The sequence below is a fragment of the Pongo pygmaeus genome, chromosome 11 (genome assembly GCF_028885625.2).
Source record: "Pongo pygmaeus isolate AG05252 chromosome 11, NHGRI_mPonPyg2-v2.0_pri, whole genome shotgun sequence".
Taxonomy (NCBI): Eukaryota; Metazoa; Chordata; class Mammalia; order Primates; family Hominidae; genus Pongo; species Pongo pygmaeus.
In genome coordinates this window covers 16926428-16947659 of record NC_072384.2, presented here as the reverse complement: position 1 = coordinate 16947659, position 21232 = coordinate 16926428, and the positions used below count along the sequence as shown (strand labels likewise).

The following is a 21232-nucleotide window of genomic DNA, read 5'->3' as shown; positions in this document are numbered from 1 at the left end:
CATTTGGCACTACCAGGTCTACTCACCCATCTGTGGCAGGTTTCTTCCGGAGTATGCTTGGCCGTGGCGATGAGCCCTGGGCAGGAGCGTTGGTGTTAGCACTCTGGCTGTGGGTCTGCACCACGGTTGTTGCTGCTGGTGCAGCACTGAATGGATTGCTAATAGGGTTGGCCACAATTGTGGCTCCATCTGCCAACACCACTGCTAGAGGAGAGAGGCAACAGGAAAGAACATTGAAGAGAGGGAAACAAAATGCCACAGAAGACATAAATAAAAATGATGAGACCACTAAAATTAGGTATCCATGTTCTAACTGTCCAATTTCAAACTGATAAGGGAAAGGAGCACAATGTTCATCCAACAAAGAGCAGATAGCTAAATGGGAGCAGTTACTAAGTCTACTGATGCATGATCCATACCATCATTTTTTCTTTTTCTTTGTTTGAAAGAGAGTCTTGCTCTGTTGCCCAGGCGGGAGTGCAGTGGTGCAATCTCAGCTCACTACAACCTCCACCTCCCAGGTTCAAGTGATTCTCCTGCCTTAACCACAAGAGTAGCTGGGATTACAGGCATGCACAACCACACCTGGATAATTTTTGTATTTTTTAGGAGAGATGGGGTTTCACCATGTTGGCCAGGCTAGTCTCGAATTCCCGACCTTAAGTGATCCACCCGCCTTGGCCTCCCAAAGTGCTGGGATTACAGGCGTGAGCCACCACACCTGGCCCATACCATTATTTTTTCTTTGCTCTATAATCACAGTTACTAATAAATGAGATAAGGTGAACAAAGTACATAGTATCTAGTATAGTCTCTCACTCTACTAGTTAACTTTACATTTTTTACTGATATAATTCTTACCATCGTTGTAATTCCCATTTTAGAGATAAGAAAACTGACAGACAAGAAAGGCTTAATACAAGAGCCACAAATAAAAAACACCATCTACCAGCCTGATAGCATGCTCCAATGTACACTTCAAGAAATGCACTCATTCAGTTTTTGTAAAATACCAATCTCTCTCAACCCTCAATAATGGTACCCTCCCCAGTCTATCTTTACAAACACATTCAACTAACAGATATTTTAACTATACACTTAAAGTTAGCATCAAAATACTGGTAAGCATGAGGTCATAATCAGAAAATACCCGTGTTTGACAGTTTTTGACCTATAAAAATGGCAATTTCATAGGAGTCAACTTAGTATCATGAGTTTTCTGGCAGGTGCCCTTAAATATGTAGTACACCATCCTACCAGGTGGGTCATTATGGGTAAATTGCATCTCTATCATAGACATTTAATTTAGTAATAAAAAATCAGAGACTTTGATTAAATAGTTGAATTCAAGGTCTACAGAACAATTAAAATTCACAGCTCCAGCCAGGCGCAGTGGCTCATGCCTGTAATCGCGGCACTTTGGGAGGACAAGGCTGAAGGATAGCTTGAACTCTGGAGTTCGAGACCAGCCTGGGCAACAAGCTATATCCCGTTTCTACAAAAAATCAAAAATAATTACCCAGGTGTGGTGGCATGCACTTGTAGTCCTTGCTACATGGGCGTCTGAGGCATAAGGACTGCTTGAGCCCAGAAGGTCAAGGCTACAGTGAGCCATGATCGTACCACTGTACTCCAGCTGGGCAACAGAGTGAGTGAGACCTTGTCTTTAAAAAAAAAAAAAAAAAAAAAATCAGTGCCTTGGCTGAGAAGCAGCCATTTTGTTTTTTTAAACTACATCAGAGAAATGGCTAATTAATAATAATCCAAACACATGGAACCTTAAATTCAGCCAAAAAAAAAAAAATAATAACCTAGCTGGTGTAATGACTCATGCTCGTAATCCCAGCACTTTGGGAGGCCAAGGTGAGCAGACTACTTGAGCCCAGGAGTTTGAGACCAGCCTGGGCAACATGGCAAAACTCTGTCTCTATTAAAAATACAAAAATTAGCCAGGCATGGTAGCTTGCACCTATAGTCCCAGTTACTCAGGTGGCTGAGGTGGGAGGATCACTTGAGCGCAGGAGGTTGAGGCTGTGGTGAGCCAAGATCACACACCACTGCACTCTAGCCTGGGTGACAGAGTGAGACTCTGTCTCAAAAAGATCTAAATACAGTGACTTACTCCATTTTTCAAAATGTTATTCCACTGGTATTTCTTTTTAAGAATTCATAATATTAGCTAACATCAGCATAAGATTTTACAGCTTTATGTACAATTCTGAAGAAAATCTTCAATGAGAATACTACTTATAAGGTGAATTTTTTTCCCACAACTAGGAGCTTTTAGAAAAGATAACACTTCTCATTATGTGCAAATGAATACTAGGGCTGTTGATGTATATTACATCTTTTTTTTTTTTGGAGACAGAGTCTCACTCTGTTGCCCAGGCTGGAGTGCGGTGGCGCGATCTCGGCTCACTGCAAGCTCCGCATCCCAGGATCACACCATTCTCCTGCCTCAGCCTCCCGAGTAGCTAGGACTACAGGCGCCCGCCACCACGCCTGGCTAATTTTTTTGTATTTTTAGTAGAGACAGGGTTTTACCACGTTAGCCAGGATGGTCTTGATCTCCTGACCTCGTGATCCACCCGCCTCAGCCTCCCAAAGTGCTGGGATTACAGTGAGGTATATTATTTCTAACATTTACAGTGACCCTGAAACTGTAAGTTCTAAGCAACTCATATTATTAATACAAAGAAGAAACAAAGGCCTAGAGAAATTATGAAGACGACAAAGCCAGTGGCAGAGAAAGGATTTAAACCCAAATCTATTTCTTTTCTCCAAACCACCTTCTATGCAAAAATTTAAAATTACCTGAAGTCTTTCCTTCAGGCTGAGGCTGCTGAGTACCCATTGGTGCAGGCTGAAGCCCTTGTGTGTTGATTGGGGTTGCTGAGTGAATTCCCTGTGTGCCAAGTGGTGCAGGCTGTATCCCTGGGGTCCCGATAGGGGCCGGCTGGATGCCCTGGGTACTGATGGGTGCTGGCTGGATCCCTTGAATATGTCGAGCATGCGATGCATCCACTGTCATCAACTGCATGGGGTTTAGGTGGACGGTAGATGCTACCCCCACACCAGTCTGAGCTGTGATGGCAGAGTTTGGAGCCTGAGCTGAAACTAAAAATGATGCAAAAGGTAACTACAAGAAGGTTAGCTTCATTCCACACAGTCCACACAAAGAGAAAAACACTAAAAACAGATTTCCTCCACTGTATAAGATCTAAATCCATGGTTTGAAAAAAAAATAAATAAACACTGTTACTTGAAACTTAATATACTTGGGATTGTTATTTCCTTTCACTTCCTACCAATATGATGTTGTCTTTCTACAGATTACTAGAAATATGATTAAAACAAGAAAAAAGGCAATCAGCTATTAAATTGCAAATATTAGCCAGGCAACCGTGCTAAACAATTAATATAAAACGTCAGAAATACACCCAGAGGTCCCAGGTCAAGAACCTCTGCTTTAATTGATAGGGCCACTATCACAGGTGGTTTTGAAATACAGTAGTTATGAATTTCAAATGGCACATATCCATCAGAAACAGAGAACAAGCAAATGTCCTATGTCCTACAAGGCAAACACCCCATCTACTGTGTATATTTAAAAAAAGAAAACAAGAGCATACACAGAAACCAACAAAAAAGGAGGAATTTCTCACTATCTGTGGAAATAAAATAAACACAGAGGACTTTTTTCTCAGTCATCAAAACAATCCAGAGATGGGACTTTTTCCTCAGTCATCAAAACAATCCAGAGATGTAGGAACTTGTTTTCAAAGCTATTTAAATATCTTACACTTATAAGCTACCTTTTCCCTAAATAAACAAGTATCTCACAATGTTTGAAATTTTAGACCAGCACTGTTCAATGGCATAGTGGGTCACTCACACAACTTTAAATTTGCCAATGGCTACAATAAAAAAGTAAAAAGAGCCCGGTGTGGTGATTTGTGCCTATGATCCCAACGCTTTGGGAGACTGAGGTATGAGGAATGCTTGAACCCAGGAGTTGGAGACCAGCCTGGGCAACATGGCAAGACCCCATCTCTATAAAAAATTAAAGAATTAGCTTGGCATCATAACACATGCCTGTGGTACCAGCTACTCAGGAGGTTGAGATGGGAGGATTCCCTTGAACTCAGGAATTTGAGGAGGCAGTGAGGTATGATTGCACCACTGCACCCCAGCCTGAGTGACAGAGAAAGACTGTCTCAAAAAAAAAAAAAAGTAAAAGAAACAGGCCAGGCACGGTGGCTCACGCCTGTGATCCAAGCACTTTGGGAGGCCGAGGCAGGCGATCATTTGAGAGCAGGAGTTCAAAACCAGCCTGGTCAACAGGGTGAAACCCCATCTCTACTAAAAATACAAAAATTAGCTGGGTGTGGTGGCGCACGCCTATAATACTATCCACTGGGGACAGTGAAGCAGGAGAATCACTTGAAGCTGGGAGGTGGAGGTTGCAGTGAGCCAAGATCACACCACTACACTCCAGCCTGGGCAACAGAGTGAAACTCCGTCTCAAAAAAAACAGAGACAGACCAAATTAATTTCGATCATATATTTTATTTAACCCAATATATTCAAAATATTACCATTTCAATATGTCATTAATAAACATTTTTTTTGGGACAAGGGTCTCGCTTTCTTGCCTAGACTTGAGTGAGGTGGCACAAACAACATGGCTCACTGCAACCTCAACCTCCTGGGGTCAAGCAATCCTCCTGCCTCAGCCTCCCAAGCAGCTGGGACTACAGCACACACCACCATGCCTAGCTAATTTTTGTATTTTTGGTAGAGACTAGGTCTCATCTAGCTTGATCTCAAACTCCTAGTCTCAAGCGACTTTCCTCCTCAGCCTCCCAAAGTGCTAGGGTTATAGGCATAAGCCACCGCGCCTGGCCTAAAAATTCTTAACAAGATATTTTATATTCTCTTTTCTTATATGTCTTCAAAATCTAGGGTATATTTTACTCTTCGAGTACATCTCATGAATTTTTATCAGAAATGCTTAATCTGTATTTTGATTTCATAAAGCCTACAACTGAAAAAGTAGGTTTGCATTGCTAAGTTGTTCCAAACATACTTGAAATTTCTCGAAATTAAACAAAATTAACAATCGAGTTTTTTATGTACTAACCTACTTCAAGTGCTCTGTGGCCACACATGCCGCTGGCTGCCATACAGCACCGTGTGGCAGGAGGGCAATGTCCACAATCCAGGCAACAATAACACTTTCTTTTGTCTTTTTTGTTTTTTTGTTTTTTGAGACAGGCTCTCACTTTGTTACCTAGGCTGGAGTGCAGTGGCGCCATCATGGCTCACTGCAGCTTCAACCTCCTAGGCTCAGGCAATCCTCCCACCTCAGCTTCCTTAGTAGTTGGGACTAGAGGCACGCACCACTAATTTTTTAATTTTTTGTAGAGATGGGGTCTCCCTATATTGCCCAGGCTGGTCTCAAACTTTTGGGCTCAAGTGATCTGCCCACCATGGCCTCCCAAAGTGCTGGGATTACAGGCATCAGCCATAGCGCCCAGCCCCAGGCAATAAGGCTTTCTTTTTTTTTTTTTTTTTTTTGAGATAGTTTCACTCTGTCACCCAGAATGGAGTGCAGTGGCACAATCGTGGCTCACTGCAGCCTCTGCCTCCCAAGTTCAAGCGATTTTCCTGCTTTACCCTCCCAAGTAGCTGGGATTATAGGCATGTGCCACCATGCCTGGTTAATTTTGTATTTTTAGTAGAGATGGGGTTTCTCCATGTTTGGCCAGGCTGGTCTTGAACTCCTGACCTCAAGTGATCTGCCTGCCCTGCCTCGGCCTCCCAAAGTGCTGGGATTACAGGCTTGAGCCACTGCACCTGGCTGGAAATAAGGCTTTCTGATGCCCAGAGTGACCTGAGGGTCCCACAGTAAAAGACTACACAGACTCTGACATTTAAGGATTGTTTTTCCTGGATTAGCAAAAAGAACACTATTCACACGTCATCATGATGAGAGGAGAGCATAACTGAACTAAAAAACATATAACTGGTACACCAAATCCCTGTGACATGCAATTTATCAATATAACAAACCTGCACAAGTACCATGGAACCTAAAGTAAAAGTTATTATAAACAAACCTTTATAAATTTTTAAAAAATACAGCCAATATTTGCATAAAACAATGGAAACCCTATAAAAGTGCAGCTCTATTCATTGTAACTACTGTCATTTTAAGGAGTAACAAAAATTATTAACATGAGTATCCTCAGGGTGGCATAATACTATGCAAATATCACTAATGAGTAACAACCTTTTATAGATCACAAAGATGATTATTTAAGATCTTCAAGCTTCACAATTTATCTGAATCTGAAAACAGAAGCTGAAATAATTAATCTCATACAAAAAATAACCCCTCATCAATTTCTACGTTATTGTTGGCAAAAGTTAAACTGTGAAAAGTCATCTAAAAGGCAGGGCTCATACCTGGATACTGTCGGATAGTGGACACGGAACTGGTGATTGGGGTGTAGGTATGTGCCGCCAGTGGGTATGCAGAAGGGGGGTAAGTTGGCAAAAAATATTGGAACTGAACGGGAACAGACGGTCTAGAGACAGAACAGATGATAGCAAACAAAATAGTCATTTTCTTCTTCACTTTCAAATGATCCTATACCCCAGCTCCTCTTTGTATCCTTCAGAACTGTCAAACAAGGTTTGCTTAAATTGTGTCCCAAACAAACTCTTACATCACAGGACACACACCAAGAACACAAAATTAAAAAAAAAAAAAAAGTGGATACTATAAATACCTATATCAATAAATGTAAAAACATAGATAATATTCTATGCGTGATTTTTGAGAATAAGTCTGAAAACCAGTTCACAAAATCTCAGTAATCGAATCCTCCCTGCTCAATTCCTCGTGAACTACACTCAACTGAAATAGGTTTCACTGGCCAATTTCATTAAAAATACGTAAAACAAAGAATCCCAATTTCACTCAAACTGCTTCAGAAACAATGGAAAGAAGAAATGGGATCCAATTCATTTTTATTTTTTTAGAGACAGGGTCTTGCTATGTTGCCCAGGCTGGAGTGTAGTGGTTATTCACCAGCACAATCATGGCACACTATAACCTTGAACTCCCAGGTTCAATCAAGCCTCCTGCCTCAGCTGCCTGAATTCTGGGACTATAGACATGTGCCACCTGGCTCCTAGTTTAGTTTTTGAGCTTAATATAGCCTTGATACTAATATTGGAACAGGACAATATGACAAAACAAAGATTATAAACAAATCTAACTCACTACAACAACAAAAAAATCCTACATAAAATTAAGTACCATATAAAGTTAAATACATCATGATCAAATAAAGTTTATCATAGGGAGAGAAATGCTTCAACATCAAAATGTCTATTCATGTTTTAGATAAATTTTAAAAATTAAAAGAGAACAATAATTTAAAACATAAAAGATAAAAATATTCAACAGCAGTCAATAGTTATTCATGATATAAATGCCTAAGAAAATAGAAGTAGGCCAGGCACAGTGGCTCATGCCTGCTATCCTAGCACTTTGGGAGACTGAGGCAGGTGAATCATTTGAGCTCAGGAGTTCGAGACCAGCCTGAGCACTCTGGGAGGCTGAGGCAGGCAGATTATTTGAGGACAGAAGTTCAAGACCAGCTTGGCCAACATGGCGAAACTCCGTCTTCTACTAAAAATACAAAAATTAGCCAGGTGTGGTGGCACACACCTATAATCCCAGTTACTCAGGAGGCTGAGGCACGAGAATCACTTGAACCTGGGAGGCAGGGATTGCAGTGAGCTGAGACTGCACCACTGCACTCCAGCCTGGGCAACAGTGTGAGACCTCATCTCTATAAAAAATAAAAAAACTTAGCCAGGCATGATCGCATGTGCCTGTAGTCCCAGCTACTTGGGAGGCTAAGGTGGGAGGATCATTTGAGCCCAGAAGTCAAGGCTGCAGTGAGTTATGATGGTGCCACTGCACGCCAGCCTGGGCAACAGAGCAAGACCCTGTCTCAAAAACAAAACAAAAAACAAATGAAAATGATAAGACCCTCTTGCTTTCCCCTCCAACTGTCCTTATTTGTAGGCAAAATAAACATATACATAGGAAATTCATAAATCTATAAACATTTAGAGCTAATTTACATAATTATTTAGAGAATCTATAAACATTTAGAGCTAATAGGAGTGTTCAACAAGGTGGATGGACATATCAATGTATCAAAATCTGTAAGAATTCCTAGACACAAATGATCAAATTAGAACACTTAACAATAACCTGCTTTTGAAATTACTTTGTGTATACTATATAGGGTTCTTTATGGGAGAGGCAGATACAAACATGGAATGGGGGAAGCAATGGGGTTGAACTAGAGATATCAGTATGAACTCAAATGTTCTTAAAATATTATATACTTTCTACCTCTGCCTGCTCAAAGCGCCTAGAAGAATGACAACCCATAGCAACAAGCAGGGTTAATGCCCAGATCTTGGTTTGTAAATGACAAAGGGCTCCTTGGAGAAACAGCAGATTTCAGAGCCAGACAGATAAAGTTCAATAGGAATCTAGAATATCTCATCATTGGGAAATAAGGAAAGGCTAGAATAGAGGGGATGTGGCGAAATCCACAGAAGCAGACAAAAAGAACACCCAAAGACCAAATGAGATCATGTGAGCACCAAAATAGATGACAGCAATGGATTCTAATAATGAATAAAAGCAAATCTACAAGGCCGAGCCAATTAAAAAACAATAAAATGCTCAACATAATAAATAAATGGGGGTTGATAAGAGAAAGTTTCTTTACATCAGAATGCCAGCTAATATATATAGACAACGTGTTAAAAAACTATTTTGCAACTATCATATTAATAATTGATTCAGCCAGGAATTAATTATAGATCTACAACTATTGAATGAATGTTTACTGGAGAACAGGATATTTATATTCAGATATTTCCATATAGATTACTTGTTTACAAAGGAGAAAAATATGCTTTTCCAGTAGAAAAAGCCGGCAAATATCACCTTCACTAAGTAATGAATGTTAACATAACCAATACGGGAAAAACAGACAGCAGGAGCTCTCTGATGCAATGAGAAGAACACACTGCTTACCTGGTATAACCTGAATGTAACCATGAGGAAACAATGTGACAGTATCAAATTCCCCAAAACAACCGGCCTCTCCACACTCTTCAAAAATATCCATGAGGGAAAGAGAAGGGAGAGCTCAGAATCCTTTCAGATAACTGTACCGCGGTGACGCCAAAGAACGTCTTTACTCTTCTGTGCTACAAACGGAGGCACTTATGGATAAATGCTCATAATGCTGCAACCCTTACTCTCAAAATGGCCAAAAAATATTAAACACACAAAACCCAAAAAATGGATACTAGGAAAATATCCATCAAAAGGAGACTGGCTTGAAAAAAATCGCACATAAAGAAAGGAATTATACGAAGTGTTACGTTCGGGGGAAAATCTGAAAACATGAGTAATAAATATAGGCCGTATTTGTGGGACACTTTGTTTTATGCTGATAAAGCAGAACGATTAATGACACAGTGAGGCAGAATAACTGACACGCAGCCTCCTACCTGTTGTCACTTCGGGTTTCCATGGCCACAGGATTGGGAGAGGCCCGATGTCCGGAGATGGGAATCAGGCTGCTCCTCTCGGCAGGGTAGTCTGGCTGGATCCGAGGAGAAGTGTGCGTGATCTGCTGGGGCACCACCTTGGCTGCAAACAGTAAACGCCAATTCCATGACCATTCTACACTTTTTTTTGGCATGCCAAAACATTCTTGGCTAGCAGCAATCTTAGGAAAGTAAACAATTAAAATAAGTCTGGATTTTTACTCAGAATAAAAAATGAAAAATAAGTACAAAGTTCAACAGAATTATTTCAATCCTATCATTCACTGACATATTCCTACTGTTATTAAAGCAGGCTTCAAAATTAATACTGAAACAAAGATAGAAGTGACCAGGCTCTTTTCTCCCAACCTGACTTTTTAATGACCTGTTTTTAAAAGGGGTAAACTGTTTAAAAAGTAAAATAGGCCAGGCGCGGTGGCTCACATCTGTCATCTCAGCACTGTGGGAGGCTGAGGCAGGAGGATCACTTGAGTTCAGGAGTTCAAGGCTACAGTGAGCCATGACTGCACCACTATACTCCGGCCTCACTCACAGACTGGGACCCTGTCTCAAAATAAATAAACAAACACACACAATTTTGGATTAAAAAACGGAAAAAAAAAAAAAAACAACCTTAGTTTCTACTCTAGGTCCATAATTATAAAATGTAGCTAATTAGCAATGAGAAGACCACTTTAATTCCCAAGTCTGTTTCTTCACCTATAAGGCCACCTTCTCTAGATCACTTAATAATTTCTAAGGTCCTCTGAATGTCCTACGATTTTATATAATACTTCAGAGCAAAATCAAAATCAATGACCATAGAGTTTTCAGATTCAATCTGAGGCTCCAAATGTGTACTCCTTTAAAACTTGCAATCCAATTGTTTGGAAGGTATAGCTGAACTAGAATATACTTGACACTATCTTTTATAGATCTATCTATTAACAGTATGCCTGGGAATTCAGAAAGAAAAGCTGTGATCTATATCAGAAATATAGACAGACAGCTTCCATCTGTGTAAAAACCCGTTACACCAGTGAGAGGCACATTAACAAAGAGACTAGACTAGGAGGATGCCAACATATTACCCTAAATGCAGGGCATTTAACACCAAAGGTAAGCTGCACAGACCCACTGTGATGCCCAGCCAGCTCCTGTGGGAGGCAGCTGGAGAAGTTTTTGCAGGGTGATAACAGGAATGCCCATCTGACCACTGAAGATCGCATCTATTGGCCAATGCAAAGAGAAGTTGGCATGATAGAGTTTTCCATCAGGGAGGTAAGCAGTGGGGATGGTGAGCAGGGGGCAACTAAGCCTTGTTTTTTCACTGAGCCCCATGAAAGGTAGGAGAAAATGATGCTTCCAGTAGGAATGAAGCTGCCATGTGACAGAGTAGCTAGCCAGTGGTTGGTAACCAGACACACCCCACCACTCAGCCATTAATTTAAATCTTTACTTGTTTTCTAATTTAAAAAGCCATAAAGGCTGGATGCGGTGGCTCACGCCTGTAATCCCAACACTTTGGGAGGCCGAGGCGAGCGGACCAATTGAGGTCAGGAGTTCGAGACCAGCCTGGCCAACATGGTGAAACCCTGTTTCTACTAAAAAGACAAAAATCAGCCAGGTGTGGTAGTGCGTGCCTGTGATCCCAGCTACTTAGAAGGCTGAGACAGGAGAATTACTTGAACCTGGGAGATTGCAGTGAGCTGAGATCATGCCACTGCACTCCAGCCTGCATAATAGAGTGAGACTCCATCTCAAAAAAAAAAAAAAAGAAAAGAAAAAACCATACATTCTCAATAATTAAATAAAAACCAAGGAACTATACAGCACAGAAAACATTAAGTCTGTCATAATGTTATCTCCAAAACTTTTCTCTATTTTCTGAATAATGTGATCACCAGATTTTGCTTTCTATAATTCTGAGAACATGATCATATGTTGACCAGAACATGAAGAAAATAAGACTGGTATTCCATTGGAATACAGGCAAAAACCTTATACTTGTGATTTATTAGGCTTTTTTTCTGAGCCAACATATTCCTAATAAGAATAGCTGAATTCGGATTTAATATCACCTGGAGAGGGCAAGCTCACTTGGAAAAAGTCACTTAGGTGATTTTAATACGTATGTTTTACTTCCCAACTTGAAAATTAGTGGTCTAGGGTTATATCAGGTTTCCCTTCTCAATTGAGCTACCTTTCTTAGAGAGATCCTATTATAATACAGAAATACTGGGGTTAGCATAAAAGAGAAAAACAAAATGACAGCATAAACCCTATGGAACATAGGAATACATGTATGTATGTTTCCTGGTACTTTTTAGTGAGTCTACTTCCACAGTGGGATCTCTTAGGAAGATAGAAGGACATTCACAAGAACCAATCTCTAAAAAATCCTTCATGGTGGAGGGTCAGAAGGAAACTAGACAGTCCCTCTGGGCCACAATGGCCCCTCTTTATTGGTCTGACTTTCGATCATAGATACAAATACCCGAGTGAGGCTCCTGACTTGATAAACGTTAAGCGTCTGGGCTTGGCTCTGCCATGATAGCACTCAGGAGAGCCGATGATGCAGGCAGAGGAAGGAAATGGGCTGAAATGGCAATATGGACAATTTACTACCTTTTCAACGGGTGTGTTAATGCTAAACAGATACAAAAAAAACAAACTTCTTTTGACAAATATGAATTAAATTCAGAAGGTTACAGGAAAAATTTGGTCTCTCCAATGGCAAGTCATAGTAAGCAGTGATGCAGAAAAGACCCAGTAGCAGCACCCTCTGTGCTAAAAGACTTCTGTGAGGCTGAGCACCTACTTAAGGGCTGGTGTAGGCCAGTCACCCTAGAACAGGAGTAGGGACTTTCTGGCTACTACCATTATTCCAGAAAATGGGCTTCAAAGTTTGCTCAGAGGGGCTGGAACCCACACTTTATGTCCCGTCACCAGTATGTCAGGGTGTCCTCTTCACAAAAAGCAGTCTTATCTCGGCCGACTGTGGTGGCTCACACCTGTAATGCCAGCACTTTGGGAGGCCGAGGCGGGCAGATCACAAGGTCAGGAGATCGAGACCATCCTGGCTAACATGGTGAAACCCCGTCTCTACTAAAAAAAATACAAAAATTAGCCGGGTGTGGTGGTGGGCGCCTGTAGTCCCAGCTACTCAGGAGGCTGAGGCAGGAGAATGGCGTGAACCTGGGAGGCGGAGCTTGCAGTGAGCCAAGATCGCACCACTGCACTACAGCCTGGGTGACACAGCAAGACTCTGTCTCGGGGGGGAAAAAAACAGTCTTATCTCTAAGTGGATGCTATGGCAGCTGTACTGTATGTATCTTTTGAGAGTAGAGAACAATAAGATGACATGCTCTTCACTATAAAAGCAAGGCAGAGACAATACTAGAAACTATTAATAAAGCCTACAGCTGGCAGGCTAATGAAAGCTGCGTTCTGCCTGGGAGGCCACAGTCCCTGCTTCGGATGCTATGGCAGTGAGACATCAGTCCCCTGCATAGGTGTCGGCCACCTATGGTCTATAGGCCAATCCAGCCTGCTGTCTCATGAGCTAAGAATGAGTTAACACTTTTAAATGGATGAGGGCAAAAAGATCAAAAGAATATTTTGTGATTCATGAAAATGATATGAAATTCAGGCCAGGATCAGTGTCTCGCACCTATAATCCCAGCACTCTGAGAGGCTGAGGGTAGAAGGACTCCTTGAGGCCAGCAGTTTGAGAGCAGCTTGGGAAACACAGCAAAACCTTCTTTCCACAAAAAAAAAAAAAAAAAAAATTTTTTTTTTGAGACGGAGTCTCCCTCTATCACCCAGATTGGAGTGCAGTGGCACGATTTCAGCTCACTGCAACTTCCACCTCCCAAGTTCAAGCAATTCTCCTGCCTCAGCCTCCCGAGTAGCTGGGAATACAGAGGCATGTGACACCACACCCAGCCAATTTTTTTTCTGTATTTTTTTTTTTTAGTAGGGATGGAGTTTCACCATGTTGGTCAGACTGGTCTCAAACTCCTGACCTCAAGTGATCCCCCTGCCTCAGCCTCCCAAAGTGCTGGGATTACAGGTGTGAGCCACTGCTCCCAGCCTACAAAAAATTTTAAAGAATTAGCCAGAGGCCGGGCGTGGTGGCTCACACCTGTAATCCCAGCACTTTGGGAGACCGAGGTGGGCAGATCATGAGGTCAGAAGTTCAAGACCAGCCTGAACAATATGGTGAAGCCCTGTCTCTACTGAAAATACAAAAATTAGCCAGGCGTGGTGGCACACGCCTGTAATCCCAGCTACTCAGGAGGCTGAGGCAGGAGAATCGCTTGAATCCAGGAGGCGGAGGTTGCAGTGAGCTGAGACTGCGCCACTGCACTCCAGCCTGGACAACAGAGTGAGACTCTGTCTCAAAAAAAAAAAAAAAAATTAGCCAAGTATGGTGGCATGTACCTGTAGTCCCAGCTAATGGGGAAGCTGAGGCAGAAGGATAGCTTGAGCCCCAGTTACAGTGAGCTATGACTATGCCACTGTACTCAAGCCTGGATGACAGCAAGACCCTTTCTCTTAAAAAAAAAAAAAAAAAAAAAAAATCAAATTTCTCCATCCATAAGCAGAGTCTCATTGGCGCACGGTCACACCCATCTGTTTACATACTGTCCACAGCTATTTTCACGACACAGAATTGAGCAGTGGTGACACACACCTATGTGGTCTGCAAAGCCTAAAATGTTTATAGAAAGTGTGCAAATTCCTGATCTTGATGACTGAAGTTGAACTGCCAAAAACTTTCCAGGGATTTTTTAAAAATTCAAAGTATACGTATACTTAGAAAGAAAATAAAGAAAACCTAGAAGAAATTCTAGGATGGGTGTGATGTACTGGGGGGCAGCACTCAGATGAAAACCTGGGGAACACACTTGAGCTTTGGTGTTCTTCCCACTGTTGTGTCACTGAGAAACTTTCCCTGAAAAATCTGTCAAAGTATACAAGTTTTCCTCATTCCAGATCTTTGCTTCACCTGTTGTTTTTGTCTATGTCAGTACTGCTTATTTTTATAAAAGGTATAGTTTGATAAGAAAGGAAGTCAAAACTAAAGTTTGAGTACTCAAGAACTGTTATACTCTTTTTCCCCTACCATCAATGCCAAGTCTGTATGATACATAATATTACAAGTCATATTCAGTGTTGCTTTGAAAATCAATAATTGGGCCGGGCGCAGTGGCTCATGCCTGTAATCCCAGCACTTTGGGAGGCCGAGGCGGGCAGATCACGAGGTCAAGACCAGCCTGGCCAACGTAGCGAAACCCCGTCTCTACTAAAAATACAAAAAAATTAGCCAGGCATGGTGGCGTGTGCCTATAGTCTCAGCTACTCGGGAGGCTGAGGCAGGAGAATTGCTTGAACCCGGGAAGTGGAGGTTGCAGTGAGTCGAGATCACGTCACTAAACTCCAGCTTGGGCAACAGAGTGAGACTTAAGGAAAGAAAAAGAAAAAAAAAAAAAAAAAGGAAATCAACAATTGTACAAATGAATACTAGCCATCACCGTGAAGGCCTAGTCTGAGGGTTACAGCACTGCTGGTAAGCTTCTGTCCGGAGGCAGCATGCCACTTACCGACTGGGATGTTTGAGGTGGTTACAGCAGTAGCATGGGAGGAATGGGAGGGCACTGTCATGGTAACAATGGTACTTGTGGGAGCTTGCGTGTGTGACACAGATCCTGAAACAGGGGAAAAAAGGAAATTCTTTAACAAGAACTTCTCTGCACACGTTACAGATTCTCAAAAACCTGGGAAATCTCTTGGAAAAAGTTAAGAGAATTTTTCTAGCCCGTTGTTTTTCTCCGACTGAAGGTGAGAAATGAAAAATTAACCCACCACTCTTGCCTTTTTCCCTAGTAGAAGGAAGAGGAGGATCATGGACTTACCAGCTGTGGTCGCTGAAGGAATGGTGTTGGTTGCCAAAATAGGTGCTACTGTGGCCGCAGCCACTGGCGTGCCAGTACTGAAGATTGTTTTCTGTGAGGGAAACCCCACAACACAGTTATAAGAACATTATCCACTGCATCCAGGGTAAACACAATCAATGCCTTCAGAATCACTAGGCCCTCAGCACATTTTGCCCACTTTTGGTTTTACCCAACAAAGTACACAGGTGGTTATCCACCTTTGGTTTTACCTGAGCCATTGTATGAAGCTGCTGTTTTGGCGTCCCTAATGCAGGGTGAGACGGTAGTGTGATTCTTGTTGTGACATCTCGTGACTGGGCAGGACGCTGAATACTGATTGCTGCAGATGGTGGATGCTGGATAGACAAAGTTGGCCTACTGAAAAGATAACAAAGACACAATGCAGACAGGCAAGGTCATTTACAATCTTCTGCTAGGTTACAGTCATGCAAGTTATACTTTTTCATAGGTCTATGAAGTTCAGAGACAAACCAATACTTGGTCTTTAATCAAACCAATGTGGCAAAAGGTGCACTGAGTTTGTCTCGTTTTAAAAGGCATCAATTTGTACCACAAACTGAAGAAATTAACCCTTAGTTGTTCTCAGTATCCTTGATGTAGTTAATCAACACTCCGTAACAAACTTGAGTTAATATCATTATAATAATTGCACTTCAGGTCAGGTGCGGTGGCTCACACCTGTAGACACAGTGCTTTTGGGGGGCGCAAAGGCTGGAGGATAGCTTGTGCCCAGGAAGTCAAGGTTACAGTGAGTAATGACTGCCACTGCACTCCAGCCTGGGGGACAGAGTAAGACCTTGTCTACATAAAAAATAAAAAGTAAAATAATTGCACTGAACTCTGTGGATAAATCTGAAAACATACTATAAATTTACATGCTGTAAGTTTTTGACAAATTTCCTGAAGAAAGATCAGAGACAATTTGGATTAACAGCAGCTTAAACTATGACCCTTGAAGCACGGACCTTCCTCCCAATTTTACATCATTTCTTAGCAAATGTAAGAACACTCCTAAAATGATAAAAAATTACAGTTATGACTGCCTCAGGATTGGAAGGGAAATCAACAGAGGATGCCAAATTAATTGGTAGCAAGCTACTGAAATGGCAACACTGGCAAGAAAATTTGACAATATAACAAAGTTGGCTATTCAAATCAGAGGGGAGGCCACACGCGGCAGCTCACACCGGTAATCCCAGCAGGAGGACCGCTTAAGCCTGGGAGGCCAAGGCTAAAGTGAGCTGTGATCACACCACTGCACTCCAGCCTGGGTGACAGAGTGAGACCCTGTCTCCAATAAAATAAAATAAAATAAAATACAAAGAATCACTTCAAGTGACATTCAAACACATTGCCACTCTGGTTAGTGGGATCTAGCTGCAGGACAAAAAGAACTGTGAAGTTAGTTACTTGGTATTCTTATTGTTAGTAGTAATCTACAAATAGCAAGAGGTTAATTTACGTCAAACGGACAAATGATACAGGTGCCTCTTTTTTTAATCTTTTACACTGTATTTTTACTGTACCTTTCCTGTATTTAGATATACAAATACCATAGTGTTACAACTGCCTACAGTATTCAGTACAGTAACAGGCTGTATAGGTTTACAAACTAGGAGCAATAGTTATAGCACCATAGCCTCGGTGTGTAGTAGGCGACACCATCTAGGTTTGTGTAAGTATACTCTTATGATGTTTGCATGTCAAAACTGCCTATTCATTTCTCAGACTGTATCCCCATCATTAAGTAATGAATGAGTGTAAAACCTTAGAAAGCAAAAAACAAAACAAAACAAAACTGTAATGTTAAATTTCATCTGTAAATACCAATATGAGTCCATTACCAGAGAAGGAGTGAAAAAAACTTTTTTTTTTTTTTTGAGACGGAGTCTCACTCTGTCACTAGGCTGGAGGGCAGTGGCATGATCTCAGCTGACTGCAACCTCCGCCTCCCAGGTAGAGGCAGTTCTCCTGCCTTAGCCTCCTGAGTAGCTGGGACTACAGGCGCGTGCCACAGTGCCTGGCTAATTTTTGTATTTTTAGTAGAGACGCGGTTCACTATGTTGGCCAAGATGGTCTTGATCTTTTGACCTCGTGATCCACCCGCCTTGGCCTCCCAAAGTGCTGGGATTGTAGGCATGAGCCAACGTGCCTGGCCAAAACTTTTTAATTAACGTAAGATTTAAAATAACATAAGATTTTAAAACAGGCGGTGGCTCATGTCCGTAATCCTAGCATTTTGGGAGGCTGAGGCAGGTGGATCAAGTTTGAGACCAGCCTGGCCAACATGGTAAAACCCCATCTGTACTAAAAATACAAAATTAACCGGGTGCGGTGGTACGTGCCTGTAGTCCCAATGACTCCAGAGGCTGAGGGAGGAGAATCGCTTGAACCTGGGAGGCAGAGGTTGCAGTGAGCCGAGATTGTACCACTGCACTCTAGCCTGGGTGACAGAGCAAGAGTCTGTCTCAAAAAAATAAATAAAATAAAATAATAAAGAGGAAAATACCAGCAGGAAGACATGACTATCTTTACTATACTGAGTACCTCTGTCCCCAGAAAGAGCCCAAAAGCAACGACACACCAGAAACAATGAACACTTCTAACACCCAGAACTTGGGTTATAAATAGTACTCTCCACTAAAAAGAACCAAAAAGAACTGGCTTATTTGAAAACAAAAACAAAAACAAAAAAACAGGAGAAAGCATGAGACACTGTGTATCAAAAACAATAAAGTACTCAAAGGCTAACGGGAGTCATCAAAAGGAAACTTGGGCCAGGCCTGGTACAGTGGCTCACGCTTGTAATCCCAGCACTTTGGGAGGCCAAGGCAGGCAGATTGCTTGAGTCCAGGAGTTCAAGACTGGCATAGGCAACATGGCAAAATTCCACCTCTACTAAAAATATAAAAATTAGCCGGGCGTGGTAGCACACACCTGTAGTCTCAGCTACTTGGGAGGCCGAAGTGGGAGGATCGCTTGAGAGCCCAGGAGGCAGAGGTTACAGTGAGCTGAGACTGTGGCACTGCACTCCAGCCTGGGCGACACATGAGAGGGTCTCAAAAAAAAAAAAAAAAAAGGACACTTGAGCCAGCTCAAAGGGGCTCTCACTAGCCCAATTTGGGGCACTGGGAGCAAAAGAAAGAGACTTTGATTAAAATATTTTTGAGGCTGGGCGCAGTGGCTCACACCTATAAGCCCTAGCACTTTGGGAGCTGAGGCAGGAGGACTGCTTGAGCCCAGGAATTTGAGACCAGCCTGAGCAACATGGCAAGGCCCAGTCTCTACGAAAAATAAAACAACTAACCAGGCATCTTGGCATACACCTATGGTCCCAGGTACTCAGGAGGCTGAGGCAGGAGGATGGCTTGAAGCCCAGAGGTTAAGGTTGCAGTGAGCTGTGATTGCGCCACTGCAACCTTGACTTCTAGGGTTCAAGGTCTCCTCCCACCTCAGCCTCCTGAGTACCTGGGACTACAGGTGGGCGTCAAGATGTGATTCAGCCTGGGTGACAGAGTGAGACGTTGTCTCAAAAACAAAAACAATCGACAACAAAAAAAATCCTGTCTGAATATTTAACATCGACAGGTCCATAGTGACTCACCCACACATACCAAAAACAGTCAGAGGGAGTAAGTAAGGTCATTCAGAAAGTGCTCCCTAATCTGTTGTCTTAATCACCATATTACAGGTTGAGTATACCTTATCTAAAACGTTTGGGATGAGAAGTGTTTCAGATTTCGGAATTATATACTTACAGACTCAGCATCCCCAATCCAAAAAGCAGAAATGCTTCAAGGAACATTTCCTTTGAGTGTCATGTCAGTGCTCAAACAGTTTCAGATTTTGGCATATTATGGATTTTGGTTTAGGGATACCCAACTATGTAGTTCTCCCACAGACAAGTTTTTTTTTTTTTTTTTGTTAACAGCCTGAAAGGCAACTCCAAGGATAGAGCCCCAATTCAGTGATCTGACAACTACAGAAAATACGGGGGTTAAATGATAAAGGGACTTGTGATTATCCTCCAGTGTTCAGATGTGTCCTTGTATGACTGGCTTATTTGGAGGACAAGGGTATTGTAGGCAGAGACTGCCAGTGTGGTATTTTCTCCTTCTCCTCTCAGAGAATAGTAAGGAAATAGTAAGGAAAACAAAAAAGAGAAATATAGTATCCTCCTTTCGCAAAATTAGGAGACATTTGAAATCTCAAACCACAGGACAGAAGAACTGCCAAAGGTAGGGACAACCAAACAGGGACTCAGGAGCCAATGAAGGGAGGATTGCTTTCTTTCCTTTTTTTTTTTTTTTTTTTTTAAAGAGATAGATTCTCACTATGTTCTCACTATGTTGCTCAGGCTGGTCTTGAACTCCTGGGCTCAGACAATCCTCCTGTCTCAGCCTCCCAAAGTGTAGGATTACAGACATGAGCCACCCTGCCCAGCCTGAAGAGAGCATTTCTGGGGCTATAATTCTCGGGATAAAATCCAGTAATGAAGTATAATGCTCCAAAATGAGGAGCACAAACTGACAGAGAAAACCAAAATCTTTTGTGTAACAGTGGGAATGAAGCTGGCAGTGAAGGGGCATTTGGACCAGTTCCAAGGGTTAAAAAGCAAAGGATCTAGGGTTAAACCAGGAATCACACAGACACAGATAAGCTGCATCTGTGGGGAACAGTGTGCAGGGGACCTAGGGAAGAGAGGCTTTGCCATTTTAAGGGGTCTATCTGCACTGACAGGAGTGAAGTAATGGCCAACAAAATTCAAACACAGGACACTGAGTCATTTGGAAAATTTATCCAAACCCAGTATATAGTCCAGGCTACAATAAGAACCAATTACAAATAGGGGATCCAGAATAAAGCCAATCCAATCAAAGATGAATACTCAGGAAGGACCCAAAACAGGATCTATTTAAAGATGCTAAAAGACAAAAGGTGGAACGAAACACACCAGAAGTGCTTTCACTACGCAGATGAACACTGTACCATGAATTTAAAAACTTAATGAAGTAACTGCTTCTATGAAATGGAAACACAAAGCAAAGACATAAGAACTCAGTGGAAATGATGAGAGAACAACAGAAGAAGACAAAATATATGGGCAGAGCTCAAGAGAGAAACAGAAGGCAACTGCTCAGCAGTTTCAAGAATGAAGGCAAAATTAGAAGTGGAACATGAGAGACAATGCTGAAAATGCAGTCAAGGACAGAGAAGAGTATGAAAGCAACATTAAAGGGAACAGTGAAAAAAATTACATAGGAGTGCAAAAAGATTCAACACTTGGGAATCGCCTGTAATCTCAACACTCTGGGAGGTGGGCAAATCACCTGAGGTCAGGAGTTCGAGACCAGCCTGGCCAACATGGCAAACCCCCGTCTACTAAAAATACACAAATTAGCCAGGGGTGGTGGTGGGTGTCTGTAATCCCAGCTACTCGGAAGGCTGAGGCAAGAGAATCGCTTGAACCTGGGGGGTGGAGACTGCAGTGAGCCGAGACCGCACCACTGCACTCCAGCCTGGGCGACAGAGCAAGACTAGGTCTCAAAAGAAAAAAAAAAAATGTTCATAAATATAATTTTTCTTTTTCTTTTTCTTTTTTTTTTTTT

General features: G+C 42.0%; 1 protein-coding gene across 23 annotated transcripts in view; it reads right to left on the bottom strand.

The window, feature by feature from the left end:
- The window catches only part of SAP130 (Sin3A associated protein 130), an 87405-nt gene that overhangs the window by 45387 nt on the left and 20786 nt on the right, over window positions 1–21232 (bottom strand). For 8 of the 23 annotated variants that reach the window (XM_054477109.2, XM_054477120.2, XM_054477111.2 and 5 more), the window contains exons 8-14: window positions 15833–15980; window positions 15582–15672; window positions 15270–15374; window positions 9622–9763; window positions 6472–6593; window positions 2815–3117; window positions 27–204 (exon numbers count right to left, since the gene is read on the bottom strand). In XM_054477109.2, the coding sequence (XP_054333084.1) occupies window positions 27–204; window positions 2815–3117; window positions 6472–6593; window positions 9622–9763; window positions 15270–15374; window positions 15582–15672; window positions 15833–15980 (1089 nt within the window). The remainder of the gene's footprint in view (window positions 1–26; window positions 205–2814; window positions 3118–6471; window positions 6594–9621; window positions 9764–15269; window positions 15375–15581; window positions 15673–15832; window positions 15981–21232) is intronic. The other 15 variants (XM_054477112.2, XM_054477122.2, XM_063647309.1 and 12 more) reach the window with 3 other exon arrangements.